General features: G+C 42.9%; 1 protein-coding gene and 1 pseudogene across 1 annotated transcript in view; both read left to right on the top strand.

Moving 5' to 3' along the window:
* Positions 1 to 1,352, top strand: LOC147433961 (uncharacterized; annotated as a pseudogene).
* A 321-nt stretch (positions 1,353 to 1,673) lies between these two features.
* The window catches only part of LOC147433960 (uncharacterized), a 29,700-nt gene continuing 17,497 nt past the window's right edge, over positions 1,674 to 13,876 (top strand). The window contains exons 1-2 of the mRNA XM_086489558.1: positions 1,674 to 1,689; positions 1,739 to 1,791. Coding sequence (XP_086345684.1) covers positions 1,674 to 1,689; positions 1,739 to 1,791 — 69 coding nt within the window. The remainder of the gene's footprint in view (positions 1,690 to 1,738; positions 1,792 to 13,876) is intronic.

Below are 13,876 nucleotides of genomic sequence, written 5' to 3'. Positions count from 1 at the left end.
TTCAGTTATGGTGGGTCAAAGACATGGACTCATTGCTAAAATGAGAGCAGATGTCTCCCATCTCCTCCTTGTGCATTGTCTCGCCCATCGTGAAAATCTCGCGGCAAGTCAAGCTGTTGACTCATTTCCAGAACTTGTGCATTTGGACAAGCTTTGTAGAAGTATCTACGCTTGGCTTCATGCATCAGGAAAGAGGATGGACGATTTCAAGCTTATTGAGGGAGCATTAAATTTTCCGGAGTTAGCCATGCTACGTATCCACTCTGTAAGGTGGCTTTCACGTGGACATGTGATGGAACGCATGGTAAAAGTTATGTCGGCTTTGCTTTTGGAGTTTGGAAAAGAGAAGCCAAGCCTCTATGATGAGCTTGTCCTCTATGCAAACCAGTTTTACATACATTTATTAGCAGACGTATGTTCATAGTTGAATCTTTTAAGTTGTCAGTTTCAATCAAATCTTGTGGATATTGCTAACATATCAGGGTTTGCTGATGCGGAGTTACAAAACTTGAAGAAGAAATTCTTGAGAGACCTGGCTGATTGTGGAACAAAGTATTTGAAACAGTTTTTTCAGCAAACAAAAGGTGGCCATATCACTTTTTCTGATGCAGGTGGAGATATGCATGTTCACATGTTAAGGTTTGACAAAATTGAGGGAAGCAGCAGAGGTGGATCTTTTGAGGATTGCATGCATCTAGGTAAAGAATTAGTCATAAAAGTCATGGAGAATTTGACTACAAGGATCAAGAAGACATGCCAATCTTCGAGGCTTGCAAGATTTTTAGCCCAAAGCACTACCCAAGTGAAGAGTTGTTGCTTGAAGCTTGTAGCAAGCAATGGTTGTTGCAAGTTCTTCGCCAATATGGAAGCTTGGTAGAGAGTGTAGAGAAGTGTATGGGAGAACTGGACTCATTTACCATTGTTTTGTCTAGCAACTTTAAACATAAAAGCTTCCGTGATGCATGGGAAATATGTAGAGATGACATTATCATGCATGACTCATTCCCCAACTTAATGAGACTTTGGGAGATTCTCTCAGTGGTTCCTGTGAGTACAACTGCTGCAGAACGAGGGTTCTCTTGTCAAAACAACATCAAATCAGCCCATAGAACAAGCATGAACACGACAACGTTGGAAAACTCTATGTTTATAGGCTTAAATGGGCCCGAAATCACTTCAGATGTGCCTTGGGATGATGTGTTCTCCTTATGGATCAAGAAGAAAAGGAGATTCATAAATGTTGTAGCATAGAGGATCGCAATGTAGCGTTTTGTGTTCTCTACGATTTCATGGACTTCTAGATAACATGCAAGCTATGTAGCCTCTCATAGAGCTTTTGGGCTTTTTGTACACTGATTATGCTTGCTAGAATCCTTGACAGAAAAGCTTTTGTGATTTTTGTTGGTGAAATAGTACTGAACTCGATTATGTGAAATTGCATGGTCTATTTTGATTTGTTGGTAGTGCAAAGAGTGTGGTATTTTTATTGAAACGTGTGAACTTTGAATTACTTTGCTGGTTCTTTGTGTAAACAAGATGGTACTTCTCAATCGGTATATGAAATGAGAATTGCATGTAAATTTTGAGTTTGGGCAAGTTGAATATTTAGCTTTTGGGTTTCTCTTTGCAGAATAGTACCAATACCCGTAACCCAACTACCATAGATGAAATGTATGGCTTTTCTTACAGGTGGACAGAAGAGGATTTCTAGGAGAAGGCGTCCAAGTTATACAATAAGTGGAATTTCTCCTGGTACACAATTCATTCCAAATTGAGCTTTGTTCAGTCTTGGTAAATGCCAACTTACACAAAAGGAAGCTTTTCTATTTTGATTTGTTTACTTCTCTGTTTGTGTGTTACTCATGTGGCACTACCCTCATATATTGTATCATTTGCTGCATTTCCTTCTTGTCTCAGATTTCTTGTCTAGCAGTCTCAAGCTTGAGAATGTTTATAATTGGCATGTAAGAATTGCTTCATATAATAACATGTATGATGAGCTTCTGGTTTGTTTGTTTGTGATAATTTGGCACTCCAATTAGGGCATGTATGTGATATTGCACAAACTAGTTATACATTACATTTTTTAAATACAAAGTTTGGAAGGGTCATTGAATTTCTCCCATGCACGGGGAATGCCGGATTGTCTAATAGCCCTTCCTTTGGGAAGGGCACACATGAGAGTTTCCCTTCTTGGGGAAGAGCAGGGGTACCCTGCAATTTTCAGCCCTACGGTGGGGTTATACAAATTTGTGAGCGAGCACTTTTGAGTAAAAAAATAATCAAGCAAGTCCCTTCAAACATTCTTTACTATGTAGACTAAATTGCAAAAGTGCAAGACCGTTATCCAATGTTGAAAACTAAACGACATGACATTGCAAGAGACACTTCAGACTCAAAAAAAGAACTCAATCTATAATGGACAAATCACATCCTTCATTTTATTTTCTAAAGCCACCTCTAAAGAAAATACAAACTTTCTTCCCTCCACCACAATCTCAGTATAGTACATATCCATGGTGCATGAGGTAGGAATATCAATCCCTCTCCAAGAACATCCACATAGTCTACAATGAGCTTGCTAGATGTATCCAAGATCCTCTACGCTCCCTTCACTTCAGCCACCTTTGACACCAAGCACATATAAAAATCAGACCAATCACACAAATATTGACCAAATTCTTTGATAAACTATTTGCACTAGTAAAATGGCGCCGCCGAACATGGCCCCTCTTACCTTCAAACCTCTTGCTCTTGAAAAATTTCATAAAAACAAATCAAGAAAAGTAATCTCTCTCTCTCTCTCTCTCTCTCTCTCTCTCTCTCTCTCTCTCTAGGATATAGGAGGCACAAATTACAGAGGCCCCAATGGTTGCTGTTGAGCCAAAGTTCTAGCCGACGCGGAGGTTCCATTACCTTGTTCTTGGTTTCCCCTAGAGAAATTCAAGCTTTGGCTGCAAGTGGACCTTTGACACACGCATTTACACGAAAATGTGAATCTATATATGCGTGTGCACACACAAACACACATAGATCACCTTGAAATCACATGAAGTTGTTGGCCTTTTGATTTCTTGAGAAGATTTTGTTTGTCCACGCGGCATGCTTTTCTTCCACTAAAAGAATCATTGCAGCTTGACATGCACCCATCTGCGCACGCGCCCGCGCGCACGCACACACACACACACACACACACACACACACACACACACACAGAGAGAGAGAGAGAGAGAGAGAGAGAGAGAGAGAGACTATCCTTAGTTTTTGATGATAGAGAAGGTAAACATAGCACACTTCACTATGGATAGAGATTGCAAGCAATGATTCAATTATAGGATCAATGAGCAAGGTCCAAGTCCTCACTCTAATGGCACATAACATGCAGACCAACCAAATGTGGTTTTGCGATGCTATTCGGTTGTTGTGGATGTCCCTTACAATAGCACATGGCAATTGTCCATTGCATGGAATAATGTTGCAAAATGATCCATCCACCAAAAACAACCCAGAGCTTCTTGGCCAAGGACTTGTTGCGCTCTGCTCTTTCCCTCCATGTTTGCATATCTAGTGGATATTGTTGCTTTCTTGGGGTTGCTTTACTGATTGCATCTAGAGATACACCCTCACTTGGCATCCATCACAAGACACCCTCACTTGGCATCCACCAAAAATAGCCCAGAGCTTCTTGGCCAAGTTGGGCATATCACATGGCCAATGCATTCCAAGCGACAACATCCCGAATAGGAAGCTCCTCAAGCACTTTTTGTGCTTTATCGAAAGTGCACCACATTTGGCATATATGTCGACCAAGGCAGTGCGCTCTTCCCCTCCATGTTTGCTTGTGTAGTGGATATTGCTGCTTTCTTGGTGCTACTCTGCTGATTGCATCTAGAAAGACACCCTCCCTTGGCATTCCAAGAGACGACATCCCAAACAGGAATCTCCTCAAGCACTTTTTGTGCTTTATGAAGTCGACCATATTTGACATAATTGGCATACATGTCGACCAAGTCAATGCCAAGCATGTTATTTTCTCTCAACCCTGACTCGCAATATCATTGTGAAATTTTTTCCCATATCAACATCAAATGCCGTCTCTCTGCATCTCCTGAAAATAGCGTCAAGCTTTCTGACCTTGACCCTGTTCGACATAATCAATGCACTCCATGAGACAACATTGCAGATAGGAAGTAGAATAAATAATTGGCGGTCCTAGGGTCAACTTGCAGTCGAGGCAAAGCACACACTGGGCATCATTGAAAAAGAGCCCTCGGAATGGCAATATGCTGGTACCAATGAATGGGCGTTGGGTATCGGCCTCTTGCGTGCGACCTCCTTTGTTTTTAAAACCATGACTTGCTCGGTGTAAGAGCCTCACATGCCCCAAAGTTTACAGCAGCTCAATAGAATGTTTGGGAAAAAGAACACTGGGTCACAGGCTATAACAGCTCAATAGAACACGTGTAGCCATAGCCGCAGTAAGAGTGACATATAATAAGCAGCGGCAGAGCTGAGAGGGTATGTAAAAATGATTTTTCCCGCACACTGGGTCACATGCTATAGCAACTCAATAGAACACGTGTAGCCATAGCCACACTTAGAGTGACATATAATAAGCAGCGGCAGTGTCTGAAAGGGTGTGTGCAATTTATATGGCTGGAACCAATATTGAAGAGAGAGAGAGAGAGAGAATTACCTAATTTTCTAAAATTTTCTCTTGGAAATGTATGTTTGGTAAAATGAAATTTCCCGAACAGCTCGTCACCATGCCGGTTGAGGAGGCCATGAAGTTGTGTCTCAGCTTAATATCATGCAGCGGCGCAGCCTGAAAGGGTTCGTGCAGTTATGGCTGGAACCAAATTCCACTTATATTGAAGAGAGAGAGAGAGAGAGAGAGAGAGAGAGAGATAGAGAGAGAGAATTGCATGTAGTTACCTCTGATCACCCTGTCAGCGTGCAGGTTGAGGAGGCCATGAAGACCCAGCAATTCATATCGCCGTCAACTTGGACTTGGGGAGAGAATTGGTGGGCAGTGGGAGGTGGCTCGTAGGTGCTGAGGGCAGCCCAGGTTGGAGTTAATCAAACGAAAGAGAGGACCCGCAGCCCGAAACTGGTAGCTTGTAGGACTCAGGAGCACACCTGTGTGTGTGTGTGTGTGTGTGTGTGTGTGTGTGTGTGTGTGTGTGTGTCCCTGTGCCGCCGGGCGTCTTCAGAATGCACTTGACAGAGCAAGAAGAAGCTGCCCTGTGGTAGGGGAAAGGGGGGGGGGGGGAATCCCTCCCCCTTTTATACTAGTATAGATTAAGATGCTCACCCTTGAAACTTGTGGTGTCCTTTATCCATGCAATAAGCTGCCCAAGTGATCTTGCTTGCCTCTAGCCAGGACACCCCCAAGATTTTATTTTCTATTAAAGCATCGTCAATTGAATTCTCTCTTTACGATATATCAAAGAAAACACCAAAAGATGCTTATATACCTTCCCAATTGTTAACCACCGGCGTCCACTTCTAGTAGTCATGGGTCGAGCTTGTCGGTCCAATAGGAAAAGGGTAAGAGTGATCGTCGATGAGAGGCGCACTCTAATTGGAACATTCAAGGGTTAGTTGGCTTAGCATGGGCGTCCAAGTGTGAATGGGTGAGCTCATATAAAAGTCACCGAAACCTAAAAGTCACTCATTCTCTCATTTGTGCAATTGAAGAGCGCTCTTGCTCCATCTCCATCTTCTCTTCATCTCCTTGTGTGTGTGTATATGCGTGAGAGAGAGAGAGAGCATTGCGACGGCACGGCGACGATGAGGCGGTTGAGCGCGGCACGGCGGTAGCTCCCTCTTCTCCGTGGCGAGGAATCCTCCACGAAGGCGAGTGTAGGGTGGTGAGTGACACACCCTTACTCTCTTGAGCTTGCTAGATTAATCTGGTTGTGTGCTTGTAGCCATTTGTGGCTCGCACACAGTGTACGGCAAGTCCCTTACTTTGACACGTGCGACAGATGCGCACATTTTTGGCGCCGTTGCCGGGGAGATGCCCTGCACTAAGCGCGAATAGCACTCTATGTTGCTTCGTGGTGCAATGTGAGATGTAGGAAAGGTAGAGAAAGAAGGTGTGTGGCTATTGAGAAGGGTTTGTGAACTTTGTTTTTGCTGCAGTGTACTATTTTTTGTTAATAAGGTGCTAGATTTTTTCTCTGCAATGTATTGTTTTCTGTTAATAAGGTGTTAAATTTAAGGTATTAGACCTATAATGTTAGATCTGTAAGGTGCAGGAAGTAGATTTGTTAGTTAATTAGTTGTTGTAGTACTGTGTTAAACAGTGTGTAACAGTAGCTTTGTTAGTTGCAAGTAGGTAGGTTAGGTGTGTGTGTGCACATGCACGCGGCACGACCGCGGCGACCTTATTCTCCAAAAATAAAATTATCTAAAAGGAAGGACCGGGATTAGGAACATTCTCCAAGCCCAAGCCCAAGCCGCAGTCCCTTTGGACTTACTTATTTTAGCCTCACGGATAAGTAAAAATCGACCCTTTTGAGGACCATCGGAGCTTCGAGTAATCGAACACTCTGCTGTAAAGCACACCAAGACCCCATGAGTGATACGCTCATTTTGAGCTATCACACACTCTAATCCAAAACCGATTGTAAAAAGACGTTAAAAAACATCAAAAAATGAGTGACAACGGGGTGCAAAATGCTCAAAATATCAAGCGGTTAACCTTTGAGGGTATTCGCCGACGCTTGTAGGGTGCCAAAGGCACACGCATGTACGCTCTGGTCGTGTGCTAGAGGCCAACCAACTAGCTAACACTTTGACTTATTGGTTCTCAATACCCACATACTTTAGGTTCCGGGCCCCGGCGGGGACGCAATGTAGTACAACCCAAGACCCAAACATAGCGGCTAGTGACTCTTCATCTGACTATGGTATTATGAAAGGGCATCCTACACCAAACCCCAATTAAGGAAATGAAAACGTACCTATCTAGGCCTCACAGCCTGGATTTAGTGTGTTTAGTCGCTTTATAGAAACCTTTAGTAGAGCTACTCGCTTTGAACCTGCGGCTAGTGAAGTTAACGAAGGTGAGGGAGAGGTAGATTCGCCTTTGGTATCTCAGGGGGAGCCTATACTCCCCAAGAGTGTCCACGTTGATATCCTGCCCCTTGCTTTCATGGAAGACTCTGTAAAGCAATCACCCCCCGAAGTTCTACTACCCGATGGTAGGAGTCTTGTAGAGGTGCAAGAAGTTGAGTGCTATATGCAAGCAGCTAGGGAGAGGGAAATGGAGAGTTTCCTAGAACAACGCCGAGCCATGAAGGGAGAGACCCCTGGGACAACAGGCATAGCAATTGAGCAATCGAGTGCTCCTAAGTTAGTATGCAATGTGGGTCAAGCTGTGGGAACAACAATGCTTTCACCTCAAGGGAAACCTCTAGTACGCCGGGCCTAGAAGGGTTATTTCTCAATGAAAATTTGGAATATGACCTACAAACTAAAACCTTAACTAACCTATACACGGGTTACACATACCATATAGGTTGGTTATAATTCTAGCGCCACAAGTCTAGAGGAGCGGCAACAGATGGTCTGCAATGTCATTCATAGCATCATTCAATTGGAGAGGCAAAACCGAGGGATTAACATTCCTTCAACGGGCCTTATGAGAATTCTTGGATGCGGGCAAGGCCAGACAACCGACACTATCACAGATGGAAACTCCTTCAGTGAGTCCAATGGACCCTTCATATATTGTGTCACTTGGAGTTTTGGTGTAGTCTGAACCCACAAGTAGTAGTTTGACTTTTCTAAATCTAGTTCATGTGTCTCTCGGAGACACTATGACTACGATACCTACTCCGGTGATGAGTACAAAAAGTACACCTTGGACCTCGTTTGTTAGCACTGCACCGCTACCTAGTAGCACAGTTCCCCCAACAATACCTACATGTGTGCATCAAGCCTATGTACATGTCGCATCTTATGCCCATGTAGCTCCCACACCCCCAATTATGCCAAGGGCTTACACTCCACAATGGCATTATTTGAGCTCTTATTCAAGTTGGGCCATACCATTTAGCAATAACATGTCGTATCCGGCATTGGCTATGCCTAGGGCCACACATATGAACTTTGGACCACCACGTGGTACACCACCATACGAGGTATGGGACCCGAGGGCCGCGCGTATGCCAAGGCCAAGGCCAACTCCCATTCCACATGTAGTTCGAGGAGCGCTTGCACCCGTGGCCACTATACCTGCTTATTTAGGAGATTTGGCATCATTTGCACAAACCATCGGTCGGTCTATTGCTGAGAATATGCTTAACACACCTGATAGAGAGCCTCAAAGTAAGGTAGTACAAATAGCCAAGCTCACACAAAAATTTAGTGGAGACGGGATGTGAGAAACCGTATTGAAGTGTTTAAACAAATATGCGATTCTCTAGGAGAACACAATGACCTATGATAAGAGTAATGCTTTAAGCCTAACCTTAAGTGGGAAGGGTGGGGATTGGTGTAGAACCCTAAGGGTGGAAGAAAAAATGATTTACCCTACTCTTAGGAGATTGTTCTCGAAAGAATACATACGAGAGGGAGTGCTTTGGGGTGTAGCCTCTCAGCTCCAGAAATCCCAACGAGAGGAAGGAGAGTCGGTGAGAGAATTTATTAGTCGCTTGAAGCATTTGAATTCTCATTGTAATCCAAATGAGCGCTTCAATAATAATCAATTGATTGATAGATTCATTAGGGGATTATGACATGAGGATATCTACAATGGCCTAGTCATTAGAGGTATCACCACTAGGGAAGTCACCACCAATGCAATCCAATTGGAGGATAATTTAATGATTCAAGGAGAAAAAGTGTCTGTTGAGCCTAAATCTACTAGCTCGCAAGCATCGGGGCATCAATGACCCTAAAGCCTATTGCTAAGGAGCCAAAGATATTTGAGATGACTTTAGCAGATCTCACCAAGGCCAAAACAATCATATGTATCCAAGAAGGGAGTAGCAATGGTGCTCAGTATGCTATGGTCCGCATAGTATCAGTGAATGCCCTACTTTTAGAGTAAAATTCAATGGGAATTGCAGTGCATGTGGGAGGTATGGTCATCAAGCTAAGGATTGCATAGTATTTAAGCACGCGATGACCAATAGACCAACCTTAGCATGGACAGACACACCTCGAGTGCCTGCATTGATGCCGGCCCCACCTCTTGAACAAACATCACAACATATGGTCCCTAGGGCCCAAAATGTTGTTCAAACAACACCCTTACCACCTCTAGTGCTAGGACCGGAACCACCACATCCAAGAATCACTTCTGTGAATCAAGTGGGAGTCATCTACTGCTTATTTGGAAGGCTGTGAGGAAGATATAGACCCTAATATTGCCTATGGGATTGATGCGCTTGAAGAAAGTCCACAACACTACATGGAGGACTATTGGGGACAAGTCAAACATGTCTATCAAGTAGCTGCTCTTGCTGCAAGAGACCAAAATATCAATTACACTTCCAAGAGACCACCTCTTCAATGCTATGAGTGTGGAGGTCCACATCGTGTGGCCGAGTGTCCTACTAGGCTACAAAAGAACGCCACACTAATGCAAACCAATCAAGCGAGCATGTCTACAATGACGATACTCATGTGTAATCGATGTGGCATAGATCATTTGATTGCCCAATGTCCAAATAATCCAAATGCACCGAAGATAACGCCATTGAATTTGATTGAGGTTACCGAGGAGCCATCACAAAATACACATGTGGTACCAGTAAATGTATTCACACGATCGATGCTCCAAAAATAAAATTATATTATTGAAGAAAGAGACACGGCGTCAATTGCCCAATCTCAAAAAAAAAAACACAAAGGAAGAGATCGCAAAAAGAAGCGAAGCCAGACCCCAGTTCAAAGACCAACTAGGAACTAGTGACGACCCCATATATATGAACGACGGAGAAGAGGATTTTGATTCAGGTGAAACCATGGAGATCAAAACAACCACTAGGAAAGAAACTAACAAGGAAGATCGTCACATGAGCCACAATGGCCACGACCCAAGAAGAAGATAGGAACTTACCCAAACCCTACAGAGGAGATCGAGCGAGTCAAGCAATTAAGGAGTTTGCTAGAAGAGACCTAAAGGGATCTGGAGCCAGCACGTAGGCAGATCCATATTACAGACACAGTGTTCCCTACACAACAACAACCTCACAAAGTCCATAGAACCCTTGCCATACCTAGTGTCATCCAAGAAGAAAGTGACTTAAAGTCATGGGAAAGTGGGCGTACTCACTTCTTATTGGAAAGAATGTTTACAGAGGGACTACCTGAACCTATCAAAGAAATGGAGATCCATCTTCCCCACGTCAAGGGACGGGATTCCAAAAGGTTCCGTTAAATATTTCCAAATTGATGGATTTCATGGCTTCAAAAGTTAGAACCACCATCATGTCCAAACTATATGGAGACCCCGAGCTATTCTTAGCTCTTTGAGCTTTCCTCAATGGAGAGCTGAAAGTCGGGCTACCACAATTTGCACAGATGGATGGAGCTAGGGAGATGCCAATAGAGGAGGAACAATTAGATCCACAACCCAACCTAGATGAGAACCCGGTTGTAGAAATACCTGTTAACAAGCTGGGACAATACTTTGAGGGTGATGAATCCAATGCAACCATACCAATCACTACCAAGGGATTAAATGTGAAGGGAATCCTTGAAGGTGGCGCTGGGGTTAGCATTGTGACTAAAAATTGTTGGGAAACTATGGGAAGACCTCACCTTGGGACCACAACCATAGTAGTTAATATGGCCAATGGGTCTATTGTTAAACCTAGTGGGATGCTAGAAGATCTCAAGATCAAGGTCTTTGGACATAAAATAAGAGTTACCTTCATTGTTATGGATTTCTCCAAGCACGCTATGGCATCTGAGATGATCTTAGGACTTCCTTTCATGAGGGAAGCAAAAATGGTGCATGACTGGTCTAAAAACCATGTCTACTTGTAGTTCCAAGATTTTCTCATTCGAGTGGATCTTGTAGATGGTCGAGCACATCCTCTAGAAAACAGGTTTATAATTGATCATAGATCTGACACCACAGTTCACTCGGCCCCATTGTAGTATTATTACACATGTAAAGCGGACAATGATGTTGGGGAAGATTCTCCTTACATGGATGTACTACCTGGGATGACTGAGTCGGACAATGTGGATTGGGTCCACTTAGCGGAAACCATAGACACTCAGGGAAACGGGGGGATGACCTGGGTCACACCTGAGGGGGATGAAATTCCACCACTCATACCCTTAAATATGCTAGAAGCAATGCATATAGGTTCTGATGACCTACAAGATGAAGCTTTGACTGGCATTGGAACCAGTAGCGTCTCACAAGACTATAGCCCACACCATTTGGGGGGGATTTGGGGCTAGCATCATCAATTGAAATTGACTCTGAGGACAAAGAATCTGAGCTAATCTTAGTGCAAATGTGGGGACAAACCATTCAAGACCCAGTGGTACCCTAGATGACAATCTATCCAAGGGAGCAGAAGACACAAGTAGCGATTCATCTAGTGACGATATAAGAGATATAAGAGGCGACGATATCAAGAAAATGTGCGTGTTAGAATTAGTGAAAATAAATCTACCACAAAATGGTTTAATTATATAGGGGCATGTGATGCTCATCTGAAGTTGGTCGATAATTGGGGTGAATACCTTCAAAGAGTTATGTGGTGTAGTCCACAACCCATTGACATCGCACAACTAGAGGCTATAGAGAAGCCAAAGTTGAGTTGTACCGTAAGGAGACCACAAAATCGAGAGTTGGCTCAACAACAAAAGAACTCGGGAGTGAAATCACAGTCCACAAAACAACAGGACCCCACAGACTTACACCCTGCACTTGAACATTTCAAATCCTACAACACAGAGGAACGTAAGGTTGTGTATACAAAGGCTCAAAGAAAACCTATCGATGGAAGGAATGGAGTTTATGATGGTCCAGCGATAGTTAAGGAAATAGAGTTAGCAGACCCATGAGAAGAGTCCAAACCTGTTTTCATTGCCCAAGGTCTGACAGAGACTGAGGAGTGTGTACTTAAAGAACTTCTCAAGGAATTTAGGAATTTATTTGCTTGGACATATCATGATATGAAAGGTGTTCCACCTTCGGTGGTGCAACACACAATCCCCATGAATAGCATGGCTAAACCAGTTCAGCAATGACCCTACCCAATGAATTATAAATATAAAAAAGATCGTTCAAGAAGAAATTGAAAATCTTCTGAAATGCGGATTCATATACCCTATTGAGCACTCAGAATGGGTTTCTCCGATAGTGATTGTGCCAAAAAAGAATGGGAAACTCAGAGTGTGCGTGGATCTCAAGAAGGTCAATGCTGCCACTAGGAGGGACCATTACCCTTGCCATATTCAAAACATGTGCTTGAAAGAGTTGCAGGAAAGGAACTTATAGCTTTTTAGATGGGTACTCTGGATACAATCAAATCACAATTGCATTAGAGGACCAAGCTAAAACGGCTTTTATAACGGAATTTGGAGTGTTCGCATTTTGTATTATGGCTTTTGGTTTAACTAATGCCCCTGCTACCTTTTAAAGATTAATAAACACCACTTTTAGAGAATATTTGAGGGAGTTTTGCAAAGCTTTCTTAGATGACCTTTGTGTTTATTCCTTTGGAAAGAACATCTATCATGCTTACAAAAAGTGTTTGAGAAGTGCAGATTGTATCACATCTCCTTAAATCCTTTGAAACGTCAATTTTGGGTTAAACATGGAGTCATTTTAAGACATATAGTATCCAAAAATGGGATTTCCACAGATGAGAGCACTTTGCTGAATTTCCACCACCTACAAACTATAAAGGAGTTCAAATGTTCATGGGCCATGTTAGTTATTACCGACGATTTATTTTAAACTTTGCCGAGATAGCTCGTCCTTTGTACAAGCTTCTTATTGAGTTCCACTGGACCGCAAAGTGTGACCATGCTTATGAGTCATTGAAAAAGACCTTGACAAGCACTCCCATTCTACAAGTGCCCGATTGGAATATAGGTTTCCATATGCATTAAACTTTGCTATTAGGTGTGTTCTAGCTCAACCAAGAGAACATAAATTGGACTATCCCATTATTAGCTTTGCAAGTCATCAATTGAATGATGCCAAGAGAAATTACACCACTATAGAGCGGGAAGGTTTAGCTATGATTTACGCAGTGAAGAAATTTCGCTACTACCTCATTGCCAACAAGTTTGTTTTCTATCTGGATCACCAAACCTTGTTGTATCTAGTAAATAAAACTTGTTCCATGGGAAGAATTCAACGATGGTTGTTAATTCTTCTTGAGTTTGACTTTACCGTTGTGGTGAGACCTGGTAAAAGACATGTCATGGCGGATCATTTGTCTTGCATATCCAATGGTAAAGCCCCTATTGGAGTCGATGATGAATTGCTCGATACTTTCATATTTCTAGTCGAGACCATGCCTGAATGGAGTGAGAAGATTGTGAACTTTCTAGTTAATGGTTTTTAACCTAAAGAGCTTCGTAAGAACATAGCTCAAAAACCGTTAAAAGGACGTGAACCTTATTCTCTCATTGCAAGAACTCTCTACAGGATAGGGAAGGACAATATTCTTAGACGTTGTGCCTGTGAGGATGAGTATTTATACATACTGCAAGAAACCCACATGGGTATAGCCGGAGGACATTTCTCAGGGGAACTGACAGATAGAAAGGTGTTGCAATTAGGTTATTGGTGGCCTACCTTATTCAAGGATGCATCACTTTTTGCGAAGGGATGTGATGAATGTCAACGCTTTAAGAAGCCACAAAGGAAGGATAAGAT

This window comes from Adiantum capillus-veneris, chromosome 19 (assembly GCF_014529385.1).
Source record: "Adiantum capillus-veneris isolate H3 chromosome 19, ASM1452938v2, whole genome shotgun sequence".
In the NCBI taxonomy this organism is placed as follows: Eukaryota; Viridiplantae; Streptophyta; class Polypodiopsida; order Polypodiales; family Pteridaceae; genus Adiantum; species Adiantum capillus-veneris.
The sequence above is the reverse complement of the archived record's forward strand: the minus strand, read 5'-3'. Positions and strand labels throughout refer to the sequence as shown.